The 25,244-nt window shown below is 42.7% G+C and overlaps 1 protein-coding gene across 11 annotated transcripts in view; it reads right to left on the reverse strand.

Annotated features, from left to right (window-relative positions):
* The window catches only part of CELF6 (CUGBP Elav-like family member 6), a 196,079-nt gene that overhangs the window by 48,832 nt on the left and 122,003 nt on the right, over positions 1–25,244 (reverse strand). For all 11 annotated transcript variants that reach the window (XM_060755323.2, XM_060755325.2, XM_060755327.2 and 8 more), the window contains one exon: positions 5,040–5,088. In XM_060755323.2, the coding sequence (XP_060611306.2) occupies positions 5,040–5,088 (49 nt within the window). The remainder of the gene's footprint in view (positions 1–5,039; positions 5,089–25,244) is intronic.

Below are 25,244 nucleotides of genomic sequence, written 5' to 3' on the forward strand. Positions count from 1 at the left end.
TATGGCCCTATCTATAATGCCATATAAGGCAGAATGAATTGCATTATAATTGTAAATGTAATAATAATATAGATGCAGGCGAAACATCAGGAGAAATGCCTCTAGAACATGGCCATATAGCCCGAAAAAACCCACAAGAACTGAATAATATACTTTATTTATATTTTACTAGCCATCCCCGGCCATGCGTTGCTGTGGCCCAGTCTGTGTATATGTGTTTTCTGTGTGTACATAAGTTCCATCTTGTCTCCTGCGTATATAATCATTTGGGAGTCCCCCCTCCCCACATCTCTGGCCAGAGTGAAGGGGGGGGGGGGCAGAAGACAGTTCAATCTTGTCTCCTGTGCTTTACTAATAATAATATAATATAATATAATATATTGTATATACATATAATATTTATAATATAATGTAATACAATATAATAATAATAATGCAAATAATATATATTTTATATTGCATGTAATATTGCTAATAATACTAGCTGTCCCCTGCCACGCATTGCTGTGGCCCACATGGGGGTTCTGTGTGGGAGGTTTGGCCCAATTCTATCGTTGGTGGGGTTCAGAATGCTCTGTGATTGTAGGTGAACTATAAATCCCAGCAACTACAACTCCCAAATGTCAAGATTCTATTTTCCCCAAACTCCACCAGTGTTCACATTTGGGCATATTGAGTATTCTTGTAAAGTTTGGTCCAGATCCATCATTGTTTGAGTCCACAGTGATCTCTGGATGTAGGTGAACTACAAATCCAAAACCAAAGGACATTGCCCACCAAAAAACCCTTCCAGTAATTTCTGTTGGACATGGGAGAACTGTGTACCAAGTTTGTTCAATTCCATCATTGGTGGGGTTCAGAATGTTCTTTGATTGTAGGTGAACTATAAATCCCAGCAACTACAACTGCCAAATGACAAAATCATTTTTTTGAATGAAGGACGTACATTGGGTTGTTAGGTGTCTTGTGTCCAAATTTGGTGTCAATTCGTCCAGTGGTTTTTGAGTTCTGTTAATCCCACAAATGAACATTACATTTTTATTTATATAGATTACAATATAATGGTATAGTACAATATAGTAATATATAATACTGACATTGTACTATGCTAATAATATAATATATTGTATGTACGGTATATATATCTTGTAAGCTGCTCCGAGTCCTCTTGAGGGTGAGAAGGGCAGCATATAAATATCGTAAATAAATGTGTTTATGTTTGTTTGCATATATGTATATGGTTTTGTGCATGCATTTATTTTTAATTATCAGTCTTTTCTGCTGTGTTTCCCAATATTTTTGAGTGATGGTCACTCCTTGGGTTGTTAGGTGTCTTGTGTCCAAATTTGGTGTCAATTCGTTCAGTGGTTTTTGAGTTATGTTAATCCCACAAACGAACATTACATTTTTATTTATATAGACTAGCCGTCCACTGCCATGCGTTGCTGTGGCGCAGTCTGTGTATATGTGTTTTGTGTGTGTGTGTATGTGTATATATGTGGTTTTGCGCATGTGTTGTAATGTAATTTTTGTTTTTTTGGCTTTTTAAGTCTCTTCTCCTGTGATTTTTTAGTGTTTTTATGAGTTGATGGTCACTTGTTGACCTGATAGGTGTATTGTGTCCAAATTTGGTGTCAATTTGTTCAGTGGTTTTTGAGTTATGTTAATCCCACAAACGAACATTACATTTTTATTTATATAGATTTAATTTATATTCTGCTCTATCTCCCTGAGGGGACTCAAGGTGGATTACAGTACACATATAGGGAAAACATTCAATGCCATTAAGAAGGACAGACAATACATAAACAGAGGCAAATGCTTCCTAACTATTTCCATCTCTGGCATCTAGAGGCTGTGCTTGACTCTGGCCACAGAGGGTGCTGTTGCTCCATCTTCCATGCCAAAGAGCTTTGTTGTCCTTAGACCAGTGTTTCTCAAACTAAGAATTGGGACTTCTGGATGGGTTGCAAGGGGTTGTCAGACGGGTCGCCAAAGACCATAAGAAAACACAGTATTTTCTGTTGGTCATGGGGGTTCTGTGTGGGAAGTTTGGCCCAATTCTATCATGGGTGGGGTCCAGAATGCTCTTTGATTGTAAGTGAACGATAAATCCCAGCAACTACAACTCCCAAATGTCAAGGTCCATTTTCCCAGTGTTCACATTTGGGCATATTGAGTATTCGTGCCAAGTTTGCTCCAGAGCCATCATTGTTTGAGTCCACAGAGTTCTCTGGATGTAGGTGAACTACAACTCCAAAACTCAAGGTCAATGCTCACTAACCCTTCCAGTATTTTCTGTTGGTCATTGGAGTTCTGTGTGCCAAGTTTGGTTCCATTCCATTGTTGGTGGATTCAGAATACTCTTTGATTGAAGGCGAACAATAAATCTAAGCAACTCCCAAATGACAAAATCAATCCCCCACAACCCCACCAGTATTTAAATTTGAGTGTATTGGGTATTTGTGCCAAAATTGGTCCAGTGAATGAAAATACATCCTGCATATCCTATATTTATTTACATTACAATTCATAATAGTAGCAAAATTACAGTTATGAAGTAGCAACGGGGAAAAATTTATGTTTGGGGGTCGCCACAGCATGAGAAACTGTATTAAGGGGTCGTGGCATTAGGAAGGTTGAGAACCACTGCTCTATGGCCCCATCTGCATTGCCATTTAATGCAGAATGAATTGCATTATAATTGTCAGTGCAATAATAATATACTTTATTTATATTTTTCTAGCCATCCCCTGCCACGTGTAGCTGTGGCCCAGTCTGTGCATATGTGTTTTGTGTGTGTACATATTTGTGTATATGTGTTTTGTGTGTGTACATATTTGTGTATATGTGTATATGTGTGTTTGCGTATATGTCTTGGCTATACTGTATTATGGGCAAAATTTCGAATAGTGGTGCATTGCTGCCCCTAGAGGGCACTAGTCACCCACTGGCAAAAATCTCAATTTCTTAAGGATGGAGATAAAGTAGTTCCACTAAAACTGAATGGCACATCCAAGCAATTACATCCATAAGCAAATAAAAATATATTTATTTACATCTCCACTAGGTCTTGGTAGTCAAGCTTTTACTTGTCGTTGGTGCATTTGTATCCACAGCCATTGCACCACCTGACATCTGCTGGGAAGTAGCAGCTAACAATGAAAGGACCAAAGCAGTGACATCTCCGGCCCATCTTATGTTCGGATATCAGCCAGCAAGCCAATGCTTTAAATCAAGAAATAGCTTCCTAAGATCTACATAGATACACCTCAGCAAGCAAGAGTCCAAAAGTGGCAGGCTAGAACCCAGAAACTCAATCAGCAGCTCAGACTGGATGAGAAACTCCTTCCTGGGCACACAGAAAACTGGGCAACTTGGAAGGCACTGAACAGGCACCATAAGAGGCAGAAATAGGGCCACAAAGTGAAGTCCACAACATGCGAGTGTGGAGAAGAGTAAACCACAGACCACTTACTACAATGCAACCTGAACCCTGCCACATGCACAAGGGATAACCTTCTCACAGCGACACCAGAAGGCTTGAAGTGGTCAAAGGAAATTTAGAATAATGACAAGCTTTTAATTTTGTTTGTGGTTTTTCTATACATTATAACTGTATTCCCAATTCGCTTCTGACACGGGAAATAAATACACTGGGTTGCTGTGGGGTGAGTTTTCCGGGCTGCATGGCTATGTTCCAGAAGCATTCCATACAGCCTGGAAAACTCCATGTTTCATACAGCCGATAAAACTCACAGTAACCCGGTGATTCTGGCCTTCAATCTATATAAATAAAAATGTAATGTTCGTTTGTGGGATTAGCATATCTCAAAAACCACTGGACGAAATGACACCAAAATTGGACACAAGACATCTCTCAGGTCAAGGTGACCATCACTCATAAAAACACTGAAGAACAGAGCGGAAGACACTTAAAAAGCCAAAAAACAAAAAATGCATTACAGCACATGTGCAAAACCACATATATACAAAAACACACACATATACACATATACACAAATATATACATACACAAAAAAACATATACAGAGACTGGGCCACAGCAATGCATGGCAGGGGACGGCTAGTACAAAAATAAATACAGTACAGATGCACCGTTGGCCTTTGTATTACTCTTGGGCCAGAGGCCAGTTCAGATGGGTATCATTTGCTCTAATGGGTCTGCTTCTGTATTTTTTACAAGATTTGCATATTCCTTGGCTTATAAAAAACCTTTGGAGATATATGTCTGCATAGATTTTATATCTATGCCTTTTCTTGCTATAGTGTAATCTAGCCTACTTTTTACAGTCTGGAAATAGCAGAAGCCAGCTTGTTGGTATGCCATCTGCTATATTTATTGAACACGTTATCATGTCTGCAATGGGGAGGGCAAATGAATGCTTGCAATCCTCCTTAGAGGAAAACTAGAACCTCAGACTCCCAGGTTTCTTTCTTTTTAGTGCGGATTACAACATACACAGAGAGGCAAACATTCAATGCCTTTAATGCAGCGGAGTAACAATGACACACAAATACACAGAGCAAAAGTAAAGGCTTCCCCTTTCATCTCCGGCTTCTGGAGACAGTGCTCAGCTCTGGCCATGAGGAGGTGCTCTTTGTCCATTTCCAAACCGAGGAATCTGTTGTCCATAGACACCTCCTGGTTGAGTTGCCGGCATGGATGCCTTAATTATCTTACCACTGAAGCAATATCTATTGATCTACTCATATTTGCATGTTTTTGAACTGCTAGGTTGGCAGGAACTAGGGCTAACAGCAGGAGCTCACCCCAACCCGCATCTTCGAATTGCCAATCTTTAGGTCAGCAAATTCAACAGTGCAACAGTTTAACCCGTTGTGCCACGGCGGCCTCTAGACATCCCTCCACATGGAGACATATATGCTCCTAACCCCACATGGACTGGGGTTAGGAGCATAGGTCCCACATGAAACATCTGGATGCCACAGGTTCCCCGGTCCTGCATTAAAGACATTCTCAGCATCAAAGGTGTTCAAACCAAAGAGTTACCTACCTCCTCTGCCTTCGCTGTCTGCCGGCTTCACTTGGATTGGGCGATTCATCTGTCAATCAAAACAAAAGAACATTCGGTTAGAATAATTGGTTCCCAAAGCAAAAAAATTCCAGAGGTTCAAGGAAAATAATGCTCCAGATTTAAAAAAAAATACAATTATTTTTAAACTCATCCTTATTTTTTACTATGAATGAGCAGGTCAAAAATGTGAACTTTAGACTAATATACAGTCAGTATATTATTATTATTATTATTATTATTATTAATAATAATAATAATAGAATCATAGATTCGTACAGTTGGAAGAGACCTCGTGGGCCATCCAGTCCAACCCCCTGCCAAGAAGCAGGAACATTGCATTCAAAGCACCCCCAACAGATGGCCATCCAGCCTCTGCTTAAAAGCCTCCAAAGAAGAAGCCTCCACCACACTCCGAGGCAGAGAGTTCCACTGCTGAACAGCTCTCACAGTCAGGAAGTTCTTCCTCATGTTCAGGTGGAATCTCCTTTCTTGTAGTTTGAAGCCATTGCTCCATTGCGTCCTAGTCTCCAGGGCAGCAGAAAACAAGCTTGCTCCCTCCTCTCTATGACTTCCCTCACATACTTATACATGGCCCTCATCATGTCTCCTCTCAGCCTTTTCTTCTTCAGGCGAAACATGCCCAGCTCTTCAAGCCGCTCCTCATAGGGCTTGTTCTCCAGACCCTTGATCATTTGAGTCTCCCTCCTCTGGACACCTTCCAGCTTGTCAACATCTCCCTTCAATTGTGGTGCCCAGAATTGGACACTGATTTCATGTGTGTTCTAACCAAGGCAGAATAGAGCATGGGGAGCATGACTTCCCTGGATCTAGGCACTAGACTCCTATAAACGCAGGCCAAAATCCCATTGGCTTTTTTTGCCATTGCATCACATTGTTGGCTCATGTTTAACTTGTTGTCCACGAGGATTCCAAGATCATTTTTACACATACTGCTCTCGAGAAGTACAAGCAATATGTTATAATAATAATAATAATAATAATAATGAATACATAACAAGATTAGTACACAGCAAACAAGATCACTAAGCTGGCTTTTGTTTTTGATTACATATTGGACACTTCCCAAGTGTGTAGGACTGTGTGATGTGTCAGCGAATAATGCAATAATGCAATAATATCTCATACACACACATATATAATTATTATTGGATTGTTTTGGTTTTTCAATCTGTATGGTCATATTCTAGAAGCATTCTCTACTGACGTTTCACCTGCATCTGTGGCAAACATCCTCAGAGGTTGTGAGGATGCTTGCCACAGATGCAGGCGAAACGTCAGGAGATAATACTTCTAGAGCATGGTCATACAGCCCGAAAAAAACCTAAAACAACCCAGTGATTCTGGACAAGAAAGCCTTTGACAATATATTATTATTATTATTATTATTATTATTATTATTATTCCTCCCTCTTTTTCGTTCCATGGTCCTTCCCAGAGACACCTAATCCCAGTCCTCCTGCCAATCACTTTTGCTAATTGATTTGCATATTAGTGGATGTCGTTGTCATTTGGTGGCTATTAAGGTCAATTAAAGCACTTCTGTCTAATTGGGGCGGGTGAGGCAAAGGATAAGGATGACACAAGGTGCATCAACGCTGCAGACCTAATGCAGTTTGGATACCAACTGCCATGGCTCAGTACTATGAAATTCTGGGAGCTGTAGTTTTACAAGTTCTTTAGCCTCCTTGGCAAAAAGTGCCAGTGTCTCAACAAATTGCTACTCCTATGATGCCGTAGCATTGAGCCATGGGCCCTTTCCTTTCCCCCCTCAGCCAATTAAGTTATGGGCCCAGCACTCAGCTTACGGAGCTGAGGGGCAAAAGGAAGGGGCCTGAGGCTGCTAGGAATTGTGGGAGTTGGAGTCCAAAACACCTGGAGGGAGGGTCCAAGTTTCCCCATGCCTACTGTAGAGGAAGCTTCCTTGCATTACGCACAGCAGCAAAGCATAATATTGGTTATGGGCCCAGCACTCAGCTTAAGTAGCTGAGGGGGGAAAGGAAAGGGCCTGAGGCTGTTAGGAATGGTGGGAGTTGGAGTCCAAAATACCTGGAGGATCGCCCAAGTTTGCCCACGGCTGCTGTAGAGGAAGCTTCCTTGCATTGCACGCAGGCAACAGAGCCTAATGTTGGTTATGGGCCCAGCATTCAGCTTAAGCGGCTGGGGGGGGGGGGAAGGAAGGGGCCTGAGGCTACTAGGAATTGTGGGAGTTGGAGTCCAAAACACCTGGAGGGAGGGCCCAAGTTTGCCCGTGCCTACTGTAGAGGAAGCTTCCTTGCATTACGCACAGCAGCAAAGCATAATATTGGTTATGGGCCCAGCACTCAGCTTAAGTAGCTGAGGGGGGAAAGGAAAGGGCCTGAGGCTGTTAGGAATGGTGGGAGTTGGAGTCCAAAATACCTGGAGGATCGCCCAAGTTTGCCCACGGCTGCTGTAGAGGAAGCTTCCTTGCATTGCACGCAGGCAACAGAGCCTAATGTTGGTTATGGGCCCAGCATTCAGCTTAAGCGGCTGGGGGGGGGGGGAAGGAAGGGGCCTGAGGCTACTAGGAATTGTGGGAGTTGGAGTCCAAAACACCTGGAGGGAGGGCCCAAGTTTGCCCGTGCCTACTGTAGAGGAAGCTTCCTTGCATTCCACAAAGGCAACAGAGCCTAACTCTGGTTATGGGCCCAGCCCTGCTTTAATCTATTGCAAAAGCCACTTGTCATGGACCTTGGAGATGCACAAGTGGGACCGTGTCTCTTGGGAGGACGCAGAGTCCCATCAACGGCAATGCCCTTCTGCCAACCCAAATGCCACCTCATTTGGCTGGCGGACAAAATGGACAGATTGGGGACACATGCGTTTTCGCCTAGGGATTGATTGATGTTGTAAAACAGGGAGGCCAACTGAACGTCCTCCTCCCTTTCCTATGTGCGTGGACTGCCATCACACTCTGAACCTTCCAGGGCCGCGGTGGCACCGAATGGGCAGGAGACAGGCTGGAGCCCGGCTTCGTCAACGTCCCCCCTCGGTGGGTGTCAGTTTGACTAATTTGTTAGTCTTATCGCTGGCAGGATCCGACGTGCCCATCATAGGCAGAAGGCCATAAAACTAATGTAGTGAGGAGGCAGCCGGCGAAATGATAGATACGGCCTGCCGCTTGGAACAAGCATTAGCTTTATGAACCGGGGGTAATTGAAAGGAAATATTTGTCATTGGTCTCCGGCGGACAAGAAGTTCACACTGCAAACTTTGCGGTTGCCCATATCGACATGGTGGGGACCGGGGGGGGGGGGGGGGCGTGTTTAACCAGCGGGCCTCCTTGGGTGGTATTTCGATCTTTCCTTAGCCACCCATATTTATTTATTGACGACATTTCTATGCCGCCCTTCTCACCCCGATGGGAACTCAGAGCAGCTTACAAGATATATATATACATACAATGTATTATATTATTAGCATAGTACAATATAGGTATTATATATTACTATATTGTACTATGCCATTATATTGTAATATTATTAGTAATATTACATGTAATATAAAATATATAATGACTAGCCGTCCCCTGCCACGCGTTGCTGTGGCCCACTGTGGTGGTCATGGGGGTTCTGTGTGGGAGGTTTGGCCCAATTCTATCGTTGGTGGGGTTCGGAGTGCTCTGTGATTGTAGGTGAACTGCAAATCCCAGCAACTACAACTCCCAATGTCAAGATTTATTTTCCCCAAACTCCACCACTGTTCACATTTGGGCATATTGAGTATTCATGGATGTAGGTGAACTACAACTCCAAAACCAAAGGACACTGCCCACCAAACCATTCCAGTATTTTCTGTTGGTCATGGGAGAACTGTGTGCCAAGTTTGATTCAATTCCATTGTTGGTGGAGTTCAGAATGCTCGTAATGTAAATATCTGATATGCAGATTGTATTCTCATTTACTGGACCAAAATTGGCACAAATATTCGATACACCCAAATTTGGGGTTGGGGGGGGGGTTATTGATTTGGTCATTTGGGAGTTGTAGTTGCTTGGAGTTATAGTTCACCTACAATCAAAGATCATTCTGAACTCCACCAATGATGAAATTGAACCAAACTCGGCACACAGAACCCAACAGAAATTACTGGAAGGGTTTGTTGAGCATTGACCTTGAGTTTGGGAGTTGTAGTTCACCTTCATCCAGAGAGCACTGTGGACACAAACAATGATGGATCTGGACCAAATTGGCACGAATATTCCATATGCCCACATGTGAACACTGGTGGAGTTTGGGGAAAATAAACCTTGACATTTGGGGATTGCAGTAGCTGGGATGTATAGTTCACTTACAATCAAAGAGCATTCTGAACTCCACCAATGATGGAATTGAACCAAACTTGGCACACAGACCCCCATCACCAACAGAAATTACTGGAAGGGTTTGGTGAGCATCAATCTTGAGTATAAGAGTTGTAGTTCACCTACATCCAGAGAGTATTTTGTGGAACTCATAGCAACCACTCAAAAAACACAAACCTTTTGGGGAACTCTGTCTGAGATAAACCTGAATTATGCTATTGGGAATACCAGTTGAGCATCCTTTATCCCGAGAGAGATGGAGAGGAATGGAATATTCTGATCGGTCTCGCTGGCTGGAGTTCTAAAACAAGAGCCTTTTCCTATTGCGATATTTTTACTTTATGGCCCAACACTATATTTCTATCCTTTTAACAAGTACCATAAGCCACCAGCCAAAGAAGCTTCGGACAACATAATCAATGTAGCACATAAATGAAATAACTCAATCAAGCTTTTTTCCCCCACCCCGTTCAGACCCATTTGTATCATCAACAGTTGTGGCAGTTACAGCCGTGGCAGCTCCCTAAAAACTGGCATTCAAAGGCAACCTGTAATCTAGTAGCCATTAATGTGGTGTCTAGCTGCATTAATCCCACAGTATAGATGCACCCTTTATCATAGTTGGAGTTTCCGGTGCTATTTCGATGCTACTCAGCGTTAATTTGTTACAGAATCCTGGGGATATCACAAACATTTCCAGTTGTTGTTTTATAAGCCTGAGGGATAGAATTATTTATTTATCGTGTCAAGAGCGAAGCAAACAGTTGTATTGCATTAAAAAACAAACAAACACAAAGTTTGCAAACTTGGCATTCTATTAAATGTCCTTTGACCAGTAGCTGGCCACTTGGAGTGTCTCTCGTGTTACTATAAGAAGGTCCTCCATTGTGAATGTGGCAGGGCTCAGGTTGCATTGCAGTACGTGGTCTGTGGTGTGCTCTTCTCCACACTCGCATGTCGTGGACTCCACTTTGTGGCCCCATTTCTTAAGGTTGACTCTGCATCTTGTGGTGCCAGAGCGCAGTCTGTTCAGCGCCTTCCAAGTTTTCTGTGTGCCCAGCGGGGAGTCTCTCATTTGGTATCAGCCATTGATTGAGGCTCTGGGTTTGAGCCTGCCAGTTCTGCACTCTCGCTTGCTGAGATGTTCCAGCGAGTGTCTCTGTAGATCTTAGAAAACTAATTCTTAATTTAAGGCATTGGCATGCTGGCTGATACCCAAACAGAGGAAGGGCCGGAGATGTCACTGCTTTGGTCTTTTCACTAGTGGTTGCTACTTCCCAGCGGATGGGAAGTATTACACCACCAGATTTGCAGGTGGTGCAATACCAGCTAAAAAGTGTAATTTCTCCAGTGGTGTAGGGCATAGACACCCTGTGATAATGCGGCATGTCTCGTTAAGAGTCACATCCACTGTTTTAGCATGGTGTGTTGTGTTCCACACTGGGCATGCTTTACTTTACTTACTTACTTAGGCGATCCCTCGTAGTCTGAGGATGATGGTCCTCCAAGTTCGGTGTCCTGGCGGTGGGCCCGTAGGTGACTATGGAGCCCTATTCTTGATCTGCATCGTCTACCGCAGTGAGGGCATTGGCTTCCAAGTGGAAGGCGGTCTCGATCAGGGTTGACTTCATGTATCTTCCTCTTGGCACATTTCTCTCTTTCACCCTCCATTCGTGCCTCTTCAAATTCTGCAGCACTGCTGGTCACAGCTGACCTCCAGCTGGAGCACTCAAGGGCCAGGGCTTCCCAGTTCTCAGTGTCTATGCCAGAGTTTTTGAGGTTGGCTTTGAGCCCATCTTTAAATGTCTTTTCCTGTCCTCCAACATTCCGTTTTCTGTTCTTGAGTTCAGAGTAGAGCAACTGCTTTGAGAGGCGGTGGTTGGGCATCTGGACAACGGGGCCGGTCCAGCGGAGTTGATGGCGGAGGACTATTGCTTTGATGCTGGTGGTCTTTGCTTCTTCCAGCATGCTGACGTTTGTCCGCCTGTCTTCCCAAGAGATTTTCAGGATTTTCCGGAGGCAACGCTGATGGAATCGTGGGTATGCATACTCAGCAGCAAAGTGCAAGGGCAGATGTCCTCACTGTGTTTGGTTGTGATCCCCAGGTTGTGCCAATCAGCTGAGGGATAGATGGCTACACTTGTAAAAGGCAGACTAGAAAAATAGTAAATAAAAATGTATATTTAAAGCCTTTCCTAATTTCCTCTGAATGCTGGGATTTGCTTCCACGTTCCCACAAATGGACTCTGTGCAGATCTACAGATCCATAGTTTCAGCCCATGGCTAAATTCCATTTCAGAGAAGATTGCAGAGGTCACATTCCAAATGAGAGAGGCCCGAAATGACCGCAGATCTTCGGGTGCATCTACATAGGCATGGGCAAATTTTGGCCTTCCAACACACGTGTTCTTTCTCCCATCATTCCACAGATAAATAAACCCTACTTGCCTAGTTTCCAACAGACCTCACAACCTCTGAGGATGCCTGCCATAGATGTGGGCGAAACATCAGGAGAGAATGCTTCTGGAACATGGCCAACTCAAAGCAACCCAGTGTAAAAGCAGTTTGCCCTTAATTAACTCGGTGATCTGGGAATTGCTGTAATTATGGGCTTGGCGTAAGTCAGTGGGAGAAGTGACAGAACTGTCATGAACACAAAGAGATCTTCAGTACACAAAGACAACATTTCAAGTTACAAATCCCACAATCCCATAGCATTAAAGTGGTGTCAAACTGCATCCATTCTACAGTGTAGACTTGTGTGGCCCCATGAAAACTCCTAGATTTATTGATTTTTTCTTGAACCAAGGCAAGTTTCCACAAAGGCTCTCTCACACATTTATTGGGAGCACCCGGTGGTGCCGTGGGTTAAACCCTTGTGCCGGCAGGACTGAAGACCAACAGGTTGCAGGTTCAAATCCGGGAAGAGTGCGGATGAGCTCCCTCTGTCAGCTCCAGCTCCCCCCACATGGACATGAGAGAAGCCTCCCGCAAGGATGGTAAAACATCAAAACATCCGGGCAATGTCCTTTTGGCAACGTCCTTGCAGACGACCAATTCTCTCACACCAGAAGCAACTTGCAGTTTCTCAAGTCGCTCCTGACACTACAACATTTTTTTCTTTATTCTAGCAAAGGGAGGAAAGAAAAGATTTGCAGGTGGAATGTGACACTCAAAGTAGATTACTCATTTTTTGTCAGCGTGGGACCAGAGCTGATGAAATTACCTAACAGTTCTGTCTACTAACTTTTCATATCTGTGTAATATTATCAGAACAGTCTCGAGCCCAAAGGACATCGCTGCGTGTTTTCTACCAGGCAGTCAAGCAAACACAAGAATAATTCAATTTCCTCTTCAGTTTCCATTTCTTGCTTTTAAACAAAAGAGAAGAGACAGAAACTATAGTTTTTGAAAAAACAACAGCAACAGGGTGCTGAGCAATACAAACAACTCATACATTAATAATAGCATCTTATATCAGAAGTCAGAGACAAGCCAACACCAGATTCTAACCACTCTAACCTGGGTGGGACTACAATTCCCATGACTCCTAGACACATTAGCTCAGCGTTTCTCAACCTGGGGTTCGGGACGCCTGGGGAGGGTGTCGCGAGGCAGTATCACAGGGATCATCAAAGACCATCGATAACACAGTATTTTCTGTGGGTCATGGGAGTTCTGTGTGCCAAGATTGGTTCAATTCCATCATTGGTGGAGTTCAGAATGCTCTTTGATTGTAGGCGAACTATAAATCCTAGCAACTACAATGACAAGGTCTATTTTCCCGCAAACACCACCAGTGTTTACATTTTGGCATATTGAGTATTTGTGCCAAGTTTGGTCCAGATCCATCATTGTTTGAGTCTGCAGTACTCTCTGGATGAAGGTGAACTACAGCTCCCAAACTCAATGTCAACGCTCAACAAACCCTTCCAGTAATTTCTGTTAGTGATGGGGGTTCTGTGTGCCAAGTTTGGCTAAATTCCTTCCTTTGTGGAGTTCAGAATGCTCTTTGATTGTAGGTAAACTATAAATCCTAGCAACTACAACTCCCAAATGTCAAGGTCTATTTTCTCCAAACTCCACCAGTGTTCGCATTTGGGCGTATTGAGTGCTTGTGCCAAGTTTGGTCCAGATCCATCATTAGTTTGAGTCCACAGTGCTTCCTGGATGTAAGTGAACTACAACTCCCAAACTCAAGGTCAATGCCCATCAAACCCTTCCAGTATTTTCTGTTAGTCATGGGAGTTCTGTGTGTCAAGTTTGTCCCAATTCCATTGTTGGTGGAGTTCAGAATGCTCTTTGATTGTAGGTGAACTATACATTCCAGCAACTACAACTCCTAAATGTGAATGTTGCAATTGGCCACCTTAATTAGGATTTGATGGCCTTGCACCTTCAAGGTCTGGCTGCTTCCTGCCCCTTGTTGGGAGAAGATTAGCTGGCCCTCATTGTTTCTTGTCTGGAAATCCCCTGTTTTTGAGCGTTGCTCTTTATTTACTCTCCTGATTTTAGAGTTTTTAAAATACTGGTAGCCAGATTTTGTTCATTTTCATGGTTTCATCCTTCGTGTTAGAATTGTCCACATGCTTGTGGATTTCAGTGGCTTCCCTGTGTAGTCTGACAAGGTAGTTGTTAGAGTGGTCCAGCATGTCTGTGTTTTCTAGCCAGACCTTGAAGCTGCAAGGCCATTAAATGCTAATCTAGGTGGCCAATTGCAACATTCACACCTGCCTCAAACAGACAAGAGTTCTTTCTCCCACCCTGGATGTTCCACAGATATATAAACCCTATTTTCCTAGTTTCGAACAGACCTCACCACCTATAGACCTCACCTGCCATAGATGCAGGCAAAGCGTCAGGAGAGAATGCTTCATGGAACATGACCATGCAGCCTGAAACAACCCAAAAGTCAAAGAGTTATAATATTTCAAAACTTCATACTGGGAGTGGAAAAAGATGTGTCTCTCCCACCCAGTTGTGCTTAACTCTTCCAGCAGAAGGAGCCGAAGGAACTGGATTATTCTGGGGGAGAAAAGCTAGGCTTAGGAGGGAGTCTTATGTGGGAGGGGGAAAAATCTTCTCCCCATTCTGTGGACTGAGAATGGACCCCGAGGGTTTGCAGCTAATAGTTAATCAGCAATATTAACTTCTCTCCGAGTGTTTGTTTCTCCAGCTCTCGTGTTCCCAAAGGAGGCTTCCAAAATCCTGTTGACAGAGATTACATTGGCAGCAAGCGCCAGTCCCCGGGGAGAGGAGGCCGCTTGGCAGCCTTCTACCAACACGAGGCAGCGCATGAACACACCGGGGAACTCAGGTCTCCAAATCGGAGGAGACCAGGAGGCGCCCTGCTGTTCCTTTACGTGGGAGACGTTCCCCTGGTTAGTTAGCCTCGGGTGGCTTCCTGGGGTGGGAAACACTCTTCTTGTGCTAAACCAGGGGTTGGGAAATGTGCTCTGTGGGCTTCCTGGGGTCCTAGAGACCACCAAAACCAATTGTTTGGGTTCAAAAGAGTTGATTAGAGGTCACCAACAGTCTCAATTTACCATGAGAACAAAGTCACCCCTCTGAATCCATGGATTCCACCATCCATCAACACTATCCACAGATTCCACCGTTTATGGATTCCACTATCCATGGATTCCACCATCCATCAACTTCACGAACAACACTATCCACAGATTCCACCATTTATGGGTTCCACTATCCATTAATTCCACCATCCATCAACTTCATGATCAACAGATTCCACCATTCATTGGTTCCATGATCCATAGATTCCACAATCCACTGATTCCAACATTCATAGAATCCACTATTCATGGATTCCACCATTCACCAATTCCACTATCCGTAGATTCCTGGATTCCATTATCCACCAATTTTACTATCAATAGATTCAACCATTCCTGGATTCCACTATTCACTAATTCCACCATCCATAGATTCTACCATTCATGGATTATACTATCCACCAATTCCATTATCCATAGGAAGGAGAGAAGGAAAGAAAAAAGGGAAGGAAGGAAGGAAGGAAGGAAGGAAGGAAGGAGAGGAGAGGAAGAAAAAGGATGGAGAAAGAAGGAAAGAGGTAGAGAAGGAAGGAAGGAAGGAAGAAAGGAAGGAAGGAAGGAAGGAAGGAAGGAAAGGGAAGGAGGGAGGGAGGGAGGGGAGAGAAGGAAAGAAAAAAGGGATGGAAGGAAGGAAGGAAGGAAGGAGAGAAAGAAAAAGGGAGGGGAAGGAAGGAAAGAGGTAGAGAAGGAAGGAAGGAAGGAAGGAAGGAAGGGAAGAAAAAGGGAGGGGAAGGAAGGAAAGAGGTAGGGAAGGAAGGAAGGAAGGAGAGAAGGAAAGAAAAAAGGGAAGGAAGGAAGGAGAGAAAGGAGAGAAAGAGGGAGGGAAGGTTGTCCACAGCATCGTGTGGCGGGTACAGCTAGTCAATTATAAATCACGATTTCCTGCTCTAAACCCTGTATTTTTCCTTGCACCTCGTGGCATATGGAGGGTGGGCGGATATGTTAAATCCCGAGTTCCGATTTTAGTTCTCCACCCAGGTGTTGGTAACATAACAGTTTTATTAGTAGGATTATGTACATCTCTTTAATAAGTTGCCACAAAAAAGACCTGCAGCAAGTTTTCTTTGGGAAAACCTCTGAACTGTAAGGTAAAGGTAAAGGTTTTCCCATGTCATGTCCGACTCTGGGGTTGGGTGCTCATCTCCATTTCTAAGCTGAAGAGCCGGCGTTGTCCATAGACACCTCCAAGGTCATGTGCCATTGGCATGACTGCATGGAGCGCCGTTACTTTCCCGCAGAAGCGGTGCCTATTGATCTACTCACATTTGCATCTTTTCAAACTGCTAGGTTGGCAGAAGCTGGGGCTGACAGCAGAAGCTCACCCTGCTCCCCGGATTCAAACCGCCAACCTTTTGGCCAGCAAGTTCAGTAGCTCGGCGGATTAACTCGCTGCACCACTAGAAGCCAGAGGTCCAATAAACAAATCCAGATATGAAATAATGAGAGAAAGGGGCAGAGTGGTCATACCTCACCAAACTACAAATCCCAGTATTGCATGCATTGAGCTACGGCAGCTGGAATGGTGTCAAACTGCATTCATTCTACAGTGTGGACACACTCTTGGGTATTGAAACACGACAGCATTTTTATTCCACTTTAACTGTCATGGTTGCATCCTATCGAATCCTGGGATTTGGAATCTGGTGGCGCATTTGAGCCCTCTTGCAGGAAATAAAAAATCCCTAAATCTATCTATACACATAATAAAAGTGAAAAAATTGTATGCTTGTGTTTGTTACACAAACAAGCTCCCACTCCCACAAATAGCTATAGCTCCACGACTCAGGAGAAACCAATGGCCCTCCCTCCAATGACATTGCAGGTTATAGAGAGTGCCGTAAACATCTCTAAGAGCCCTGCCAATGTCCTCCACAAACACCATCCTGTTTCCTCCACCACAGACATCCCAGTGTTTCTGACTCTCTCCATTGGTGTGGAATTTGCATGACCCCACCCACAGCCTCTCCCTTGACCCTTTCCTATTCTTTTCTATGGCACACAGCAAACAAAGGAATTGATCAGCAACTGAACATACTACAGAGGTTTGGGAAGAATTCACCATGATTTACCGGAGTTGTAAGTACTGGGATGTATAGTTCACCTGCAAGCTAAGAGCACTCTGAACTCCACCAACGATGGACCTGGGACTAACTCAACCCCCATGACCAACAAAAAATACTGGAGGTCTTTGGAGGGGTTTATAGGAGTTGTAGTTCACGTACATCCAAACAATGATGGATCTGGGCCAAACTTGGCATGCATACTTGGCATGGTGGGTTTCAAGGGGAACTGGCCCAGGCATTTTGGAGTTGGGATTTATGGTTCACCTGTAATCAATGAGCACTCTGAACTCCACCAAAGGTGGAATTGAACCAAACCCCATGACCAGAAAAAAAAGATTACTGGAGGGATTTGGGGGAAACTGATCTTCCTTTCTGGGAGTTGTAGTTCACCCATAACCAGAGAAACTGTGACCGCCACTGATGGTGGACCTGGACCAAACTTGGCACACAAAACCCCCATGACCAGCAAAAAAACAAACAAACACCTGGAGGTCTTTGGGGAAAATTAATCTTGGTTTAGGGAGTTGTAGTTCACCTACATCTAGAGAGCACTCAACCCAAACACCGATGGATCTGGACCAAACTTGGCACACAGAACCCCATTACTAACTCAACCTACTGGAGGGGTTTGAGGGGAGTTGTAGTTTACCTTACAACCCGAGAGCACACTGAACTCCACCAATGATGCATCCCAACATAACAACTTTAAGTACTGATGGAGTTTCTTGGGGTTAACCTGGCATGATGTGAGTTATAGTTCACCAACAACTTTATGCATTCTGGTATAAAGTTGTACAGTTTAAAAATGACTTTTTCGAATAACACAGGCAATGCCAGGGACCCAAGCTAGTATCTTATGCAACTACAAATCCCACAATTCTATAGGATATACAGCCATGGCAGTTAAAGTAGGAGCACAACAGTATAGTTACAAAGCATGTACAAAAAAAACAGAACAAAAACAGAACAGCGCAAGGAATGCAGATGAGAGATTAATCAAAGATCGATCCAAAGAAATGGATCCTTCCCATTCTATGAGTGACAGCCAGTGGTGTTGACAAAGCAAAGCTTTTGGATGATAAATCTCCTAATTCCCCAGGCAGCGTGGCCAGAGCTTGAAAGTTCTAGGAGCTGTAATCCTCCCAAAATAAAACACAGGATATGCACATAAATCCAGTCGTGGCAGAGCTTTTTCCTTCTCCTTTACACAGTTTTATTGGCAGCTGTCAAGCCAGTGCAAATCAGAAGCACCTGTCAATCATTTACAAAACACCGAGAAAGATCTAGAGTAGATCCTAGCCGCTGGCAATAAAGCACCATCCTCCCCCGTGAGCCAGGGAACAACGCGGCATTTTGATCTCCTGTCATTTTCATTCTGTTTGCAATGAGGAGACAAAACCAGGTTGTTATTTCGTGTAGCTCTCCCTCTTCTTGGAACAGTGGTTCTCAACCTTCCTAATGCCGTGACCACTTAATTCGGTTCCTCATGTTGTGGTGACCTCCAACCACAACATTATTTTTTTTGCTACTTCTCAACTGTAATTTTGCTATTGTTATGAATCGTTATGTAAATATCTGATCTGCAGGATGTATTTTCATTCACTGGATCAAATTGGCACAAATACCCAATATACCTCTATTTGAATACTGGTAGAGTTGGGGTGGTGTTTGACTGATTTTGTCATTTGGGAGTTGTAGATTTTGGAATTTATAGTTCACCTACAATCAAAAGCATGGAATTTAACCAAACTTGGTACACAGAACTCCCATGACAAACAGAAAATACTGGAAGGATTTGGTGGTTACTGACCTTGAGTTTTGGAGTTGTAGGTGCTGGGATTTATAGTTCAACTACAATCAAAGAGCATTCTGGACTCCACCAATGATGGAATCGAACCAAACTTGGTACACAGAACTCCCATGACCAACAGAAAATACTGGAAGGGTTTGGTGGTCATTGACCTTGAGTTTTGGAGTTGTAATTGCTGGGATTTATAGTTCATCCGCAATCAAAGAGTATTCTGAACCCCACCATTGATAGAATTGGGCCAAACTTCCCACACAGAACTCCCACGACCAACAGAAAATACTGGAAGGGTTTGGTGGTCATTGACCTTGAGTTTTGGAGTTGTAGTTCACTTACAACCAGAGAGCACTGCGGACTCAAACAATGATGGATCTGGACCAAACTTGGTACAAATCCTCAGTATGCCCAAATGTGAACTCTGGCGAAGTTTGGGGAAAATAGACCATGGCATTTGGGAGTTGTTGCTGCTGGGATTTATAGTTCACCTACAATCAAAGAGCATTCTGGATTCCACCAGTGATGGAAATGAACCAAATTTGCTACACAGAACTCTCACGACCTAGAGAAAATACTGGAAGGGTTTGGTGGGCACTGACCTTGAGTTTTGGAGTTGTAGTTCACCTACAACCAGAGAGCACTGCGGACTCAAACAATGATGGATCTGGACCAAACTTGGCATGGATATTTAATATGCCCAAATGTGAAAACTGGTGGAGTTTAGGGAAAATAGACCTTGACATTTTGGAATTGACATTGCTGGGATTTATAGTTCACCTACAATCAAGGAGCATTCTGGACTCCAGCAATGATGGAATTGAACCAAACTTGGCACACAGAACTCCCATAACCAACAGAAAATACTGGAAGGGTTTGGTGGTCACTGACCTTGAGTTTTGGAGTTGTAGTTCACCTATGACCAGAGAGCATTGCGGACTCAAACAATGATGAATCTGGACCAAACTTAGCACGAATCCTCAGTATGCCCAAATGTGAACACTAGTGGAATTTGTGGAAAGTAGACCATGGCATTTGGGAGTTGTTGTTGCTGGGATTTATAGTTCACCTACAATCAAGGAGCATTCTGAACCCCATCAATAGAATTGGGCAGACTTTCTACATAGAACCCCCATGCCTTGAAGGGACTCATGCAAGCCTCTCTCCAACCTTGCATGCTCTCCCTTGCTCACGCATACGCACCACGCTGCCATGCATCAAGCACGCCTGCTTTCCCCTCCCCGATTGGAGACTCAGAAACAGCCTTGCTCTTCTCTGCCAAAAAGTCCCAAAAGGCCAAAGTTTGCCCATTCCTGGTGTAGATGCACCCTTGGACTCACCCACTTACAATAAAAATGCTATGTTTAAGCTATGCAAATAATTTGGGTGAAAACCAAATTACAGCAAGATAAAAATAATTCAAAATCTTACTTTCAAACAAAGGTTGAAAGTAACACAGGTCTCCAAAAAGTTCAGTTCCCAAAGGCTGAATGAGAACAGTAAGGCCAACAGGACAGCTGAATAAGGCTCCATCCGGGCTTCCCTGGGGAAGGAGTTCCAAAAAATGGCAGCAGCTGCGGAGACGGTCTTCTCCCACGTTCCTGGAAGAGCGATGGGAGAGAGAGAGAAAATGCCTCCACTGCAGATTTTGAAGCTCAGGAAGGGTTGTATGAGAAGACACAGTCCTTAAATAGCCTCCTGCCTGAGCTGCAAAGCAAATTTAGTCACCTTGGGTGCATCTACACCAGCGTTTCTCAACTTGGGGGTTGGGACCCCTGGGGATCGCGAGGGGGATGTCAGAGGAGTTGCAGAAAACACAGTATTTTCTGTTAGTCATGGGGATTCTGTGTGGGAAGTTTGGCCCAATTTTATCATTGGTGGGGTTCAGGATGCTCTTTGATTGTAGGTGAACTATAAATCCCAGCAACTACAACTCTCAAATATCAAGATCTATTTTCCCCAAACTCCACATTTGGGCATATGGCGTATTTGCACCAAGTTTGGCCCAGATCCATCATTGTTTGAGTCCACAGTGCTTTCTGTATGTAGGTGAACTACAACTCCCAAACACAAGGTCAATGCCCACAAAACCCTTCTAGTATTTTCTGTTAGTCGTGGGAGTTCTGAGCCCCAAGTTTGGTTCAATTCCATCGTTGGTGGAGTTTAGAATGCTCTTTGATTGTAGGTGAACTATAAATTCCAGGAACTACAACTCCCAAATGTCAAGGTCTATTTTCCCCAGACTCCAACAGTGTTTACATTTGGGCATACTGAGAATGTGTGGTCCAGATCTATCATTGTTTGAGTCTACAGTGCTCTCTGGATGTAGGTGAACTACAACTTCCAAACACAAGGTCAATGCCCACCAAACCGTTCTGGAATTTTTGTTGGTCATGGGAGTTCTGTTTGCCATGTTTGGTTCAATTCAATCACTGGTGGCGTTCAAAATGGTCTTTGCTTGTAGGTGAACTACAACTCCCAAAGTGAAGGACAATGCCCACCACACCCTTCCAGTTTTTTCTGTTGGTCATGGGAGATCTGTGTGCCATGTTTGGTTCTCTGGATGTAGGTGAACTACATCTCCCAAACACAAGGTCAATGCCCACCAAACCCTTCTGGAATTTTTGTTGGTCATCGGAGTTCTGTTTGCCATGTTTGGTTCAATTCAATCACTGGTGGAGTTCAAAATGGTCCTTGCTTGTAGGTGAACTACAACCCCCAAACTGAAGGACAATGCCTACCACACCTTTCCAGTTTTTTCTGTTGGTCATGGGAGTTCCGTGTGCCATGTTTGGTTCAATTCCATCGCCGATGGAGTTCAGAATGAGCTTTAATTGTAGGTGAACTATAAATCCCAGCAACTAGAACTCCCAAATGACAAAATCAACCTCTCCCCCAACCCCACCAGTATCCAAATTTGGGCGTATCGGGTATTTGTGCCAGATGTGGTCCAGTGAATGAAAATACATCCTGCATATCCGATATTTACATGACGATTCAAAACAATAGCAAAATTCCAGTTATGACGTAGCAACGAAAATAATTTTACGGTTGGGGGGTCACCACAACAGGAGGAACTGTATTAAGGAGTCATGGCATTAGGAAGATTGAGAAACACTGGGTTAAGATCTCGTGAAACTACAACTCTTATGATTCCACGGTATGGAGTGGTACCAAACTGCATCCATCCTCCAGTGCAGATGTGCATGCTTCCTCCACAAGCAACATGGAGGCTTTCTCCCTTCCTTTTTCCTGCTTTGCGGCTTGCTTCCTTGCTTTCCCTGCCACGGCCACTTTGGCCTTCCCTCCCTTCTCCATCCCACAAGGCCTACAATTATATTTGTCATCGCCGGGGCAACCGCCAATGTGCTTCCCTGGCGTTGCCATGGGGACGGGTCCTGGGCTTGATAAGGGTAGCCATGGCAACACTGGGAGGCAGTCACAGATGAACAATTTATTTTGCAAAGAAGCAGCGCCTCATCACTTGGGTGCAGGGAAGGAGGGAGGCACTTTTGGGCGGGGAAAAGCCTGCCCGTTTTTCCGAGACGGTGCATTCAGAGAATGGAGGCTTGGGTGAAAATATCTGAGACCTGCACCTATATTGTACGTGCATCTGCACTGTAGAGCTAATGCAGTTTGACATCACTAGAACTACCATGGCTTGATGGGATCTGTAGCTTGGTGAGGCACCAGCACTCTTTGGCAGAGAAGGCTAAAGACCTTATAAAACTATAATTCCCAGGATTCCACATAATGGAGCCATGGGAGTTCAAAGTGGTATGAAACTGCTATAATTCTTCTGTGTAGATGCACCCTTAGATGTGCTTTGAGATTCAAAGAAAGCTCTATCACATTTCCACTTGTGTGCCCATCATATATACTATCACAGCATATGAAAGTAGCATTATTATTGTATTGTCGAAGGCTTTCATGGCTGGAATCTCTAAGTTCTTGTGGGGGTTTTTCGGGCTATATGGCCATGTTCTAGAGGCATTTCTCCTGACGTTTCGCCTGCATCTATGCCAAGCATCCTCAGAGGTGAGGTCTGTTGGAACTGGGAAAAAGGGTTTATATATCTGTGGAATGACCAGGGTGAGACAAAGGACTTCCCAGTTCCAACAGACCTCACTACCTCTGAGGATGCTTGCCATAGATGCAGGCGAAACGTCAGGAGAGAATGCCTCTAGAACATGGCCATATAGCCCGAAAAAACCCACAAGAACTTATTATTATTATTATTATTATTATTATTATTATTATTATAGTAGCATCATATTACTATTAACAATATTATTAATATATTAATATTGATATTATTGAAAATAATAATTATTTATTAATAATAATTATTAATATTTATTATATTATTATTATAATATTTCTATTATTGATCATTATCATTATCAAACTCCACCCTAGTCATATTTCACCTGTTCATGCTCAGCATTATTTTTAAAATTTTAATTATTACATTTGGCCCAGCCATAGGTTTTTAAACGTCGTTGTGTTACTGTTAATGTTTATTGCTTATCTTCTGTTATGAGTTTTATTTTATTGTTTTGTATTACTGTTGTTATTGCTTTTATTATTGATGTATTGTGGGCTCGGCCTCATGTAAGCCGCACCGAGTCCCTTGGGGAGATGGTAGCGGGGTATAAATAAAGTTTTTTAAATTATTATTATTAATTATTATTGTAATAATAATAATAATAATAATAATAAATATTAATATAATAATATCCACATGCTTCTCTTAACAATGTTCAGAGTGGCCCACAAAATTAAACACAGTTCAACATTAGAATAAACAATGAATTATTATTATTATTATTATTATTAAAATAACCATTATTAATAGTAATATTAATAATATTAAAATATTTTATATATTAATAATAGTATAATATTAATATTATTGATTATAATTATTAATTATTAACAATATTAATAGAATAATATCAAAATTATTATCTTAACAATGCTCAAAGTGGCCCACAAAAGTAAACACAGTACAAAATAAAAATAAATATCACATTATTATTATTATTAAAGTAACATCATTATTAATAATATGAAAATTAACAATATTAATATATTATTAATATAATAATACAATATTAATATAAATTAATAACATTAATATAATAATGTCCAAATTCTTCTCTTAACAATGCTCAAAGTGGCCCACAAAAGTAAACACAGTACAAAATAAAAATAAACATCACATTATTATTATTATTATTAAAGTAACATCATTATTAATAATATGAAAATTAACAATATTAATATATTAATATAATAATACAATATTAATATAAATTAATAACATTAATATAATAATGTCCAAATTCTTCTCTTAACAATGCTCAAAGTGGCCCACAAAAGTAAACACAGTACAAAATCAGAATAAACATTGCATTATTATTATTATTATTATTATTATTATTAAAGCAGCATTATTATTAATAATATTAATATTAACATAATATAATATGAATATTATTGATAATTATTAATTATTAATAATATTGCTATAATAATATTCAAATTCTTCTCTTAACATTGCTCAAAGTGGCCCACAAAACTGAATACAAAATCAGAACAAGCAACTGTCCAAACCAATTCACATGCATGAAGACAGTATATGACCGACAAAACATTACATAATCCAACCCATGTCCCAAAGGCACATGTCCTTTGTTTTATCATAGAGTTAATTATTAGAAGACAGGATAGCAAATGGAATGAGTAATACAGATCTCTAGTGCATCCAAACAGAGACAAACAGGGTGTAGCAATCAGATTTTGGAGCGCATGGATTGCTGCAAACAGCATGGCTTGGGATACGCATTGAGAGATTGACACAGGTGCGATGGGCAGCTTTGCGCAAGATTGGGATTGAGAGGGTGGGCCAGAAGCCTCAAGGAAGAGTGGACACACACAGCCTCGAGGTGGAGTCTCCCCCCTCCCCAAATAATGATGTCATTCTGGCACACTTCTCCATCCATTGATATCGGCGAGAGGAAACGAGAGTAAATCACTGCAGCGAATCCGTTGTTACTCACCTAGGAAACCAGGTTGGGGCTGGATATGGATTCTGCATTTCATTGAATTTACAACAATACACTTGAGTGTTACTTTGGGGGGAACAACAGATCCCAGCATCTCTCCTTCAGCACATACAGAGGCCATGCCTTTGTCCTTTAGGAGAGAACAGATTCCACACGATTCATTTGCAGGAGATCCTTGCAAATAAAAAGTGGAGAAAAAGCATTGGGAGGGATGCTGAATTCCAAAAAGGAAACGTGTGTGGTGAGCACATGACAGTTTCACGAGGTCTTGAGCCTTCTCTGCCAAAGGATGCTTCACTAAACTACAAATCCCAGGATTGCAAAGCACATTAAG

This window comes from Anolis sagrei, chromosome 9 (assembly GCF_037176765.1).
Source record: "Anolis sagrei isolate rAnoSag1 chromosome 9, rAnoSag1.mat, whole genome shotgun sequence".
Classification (NCBI taxonomy): domain Eukaryota; kingdom Metazoa; phylum Chordata; class Lepidosauria; order Squamata; family Dactyloidae; genus Anolis; species Anolis sagrei.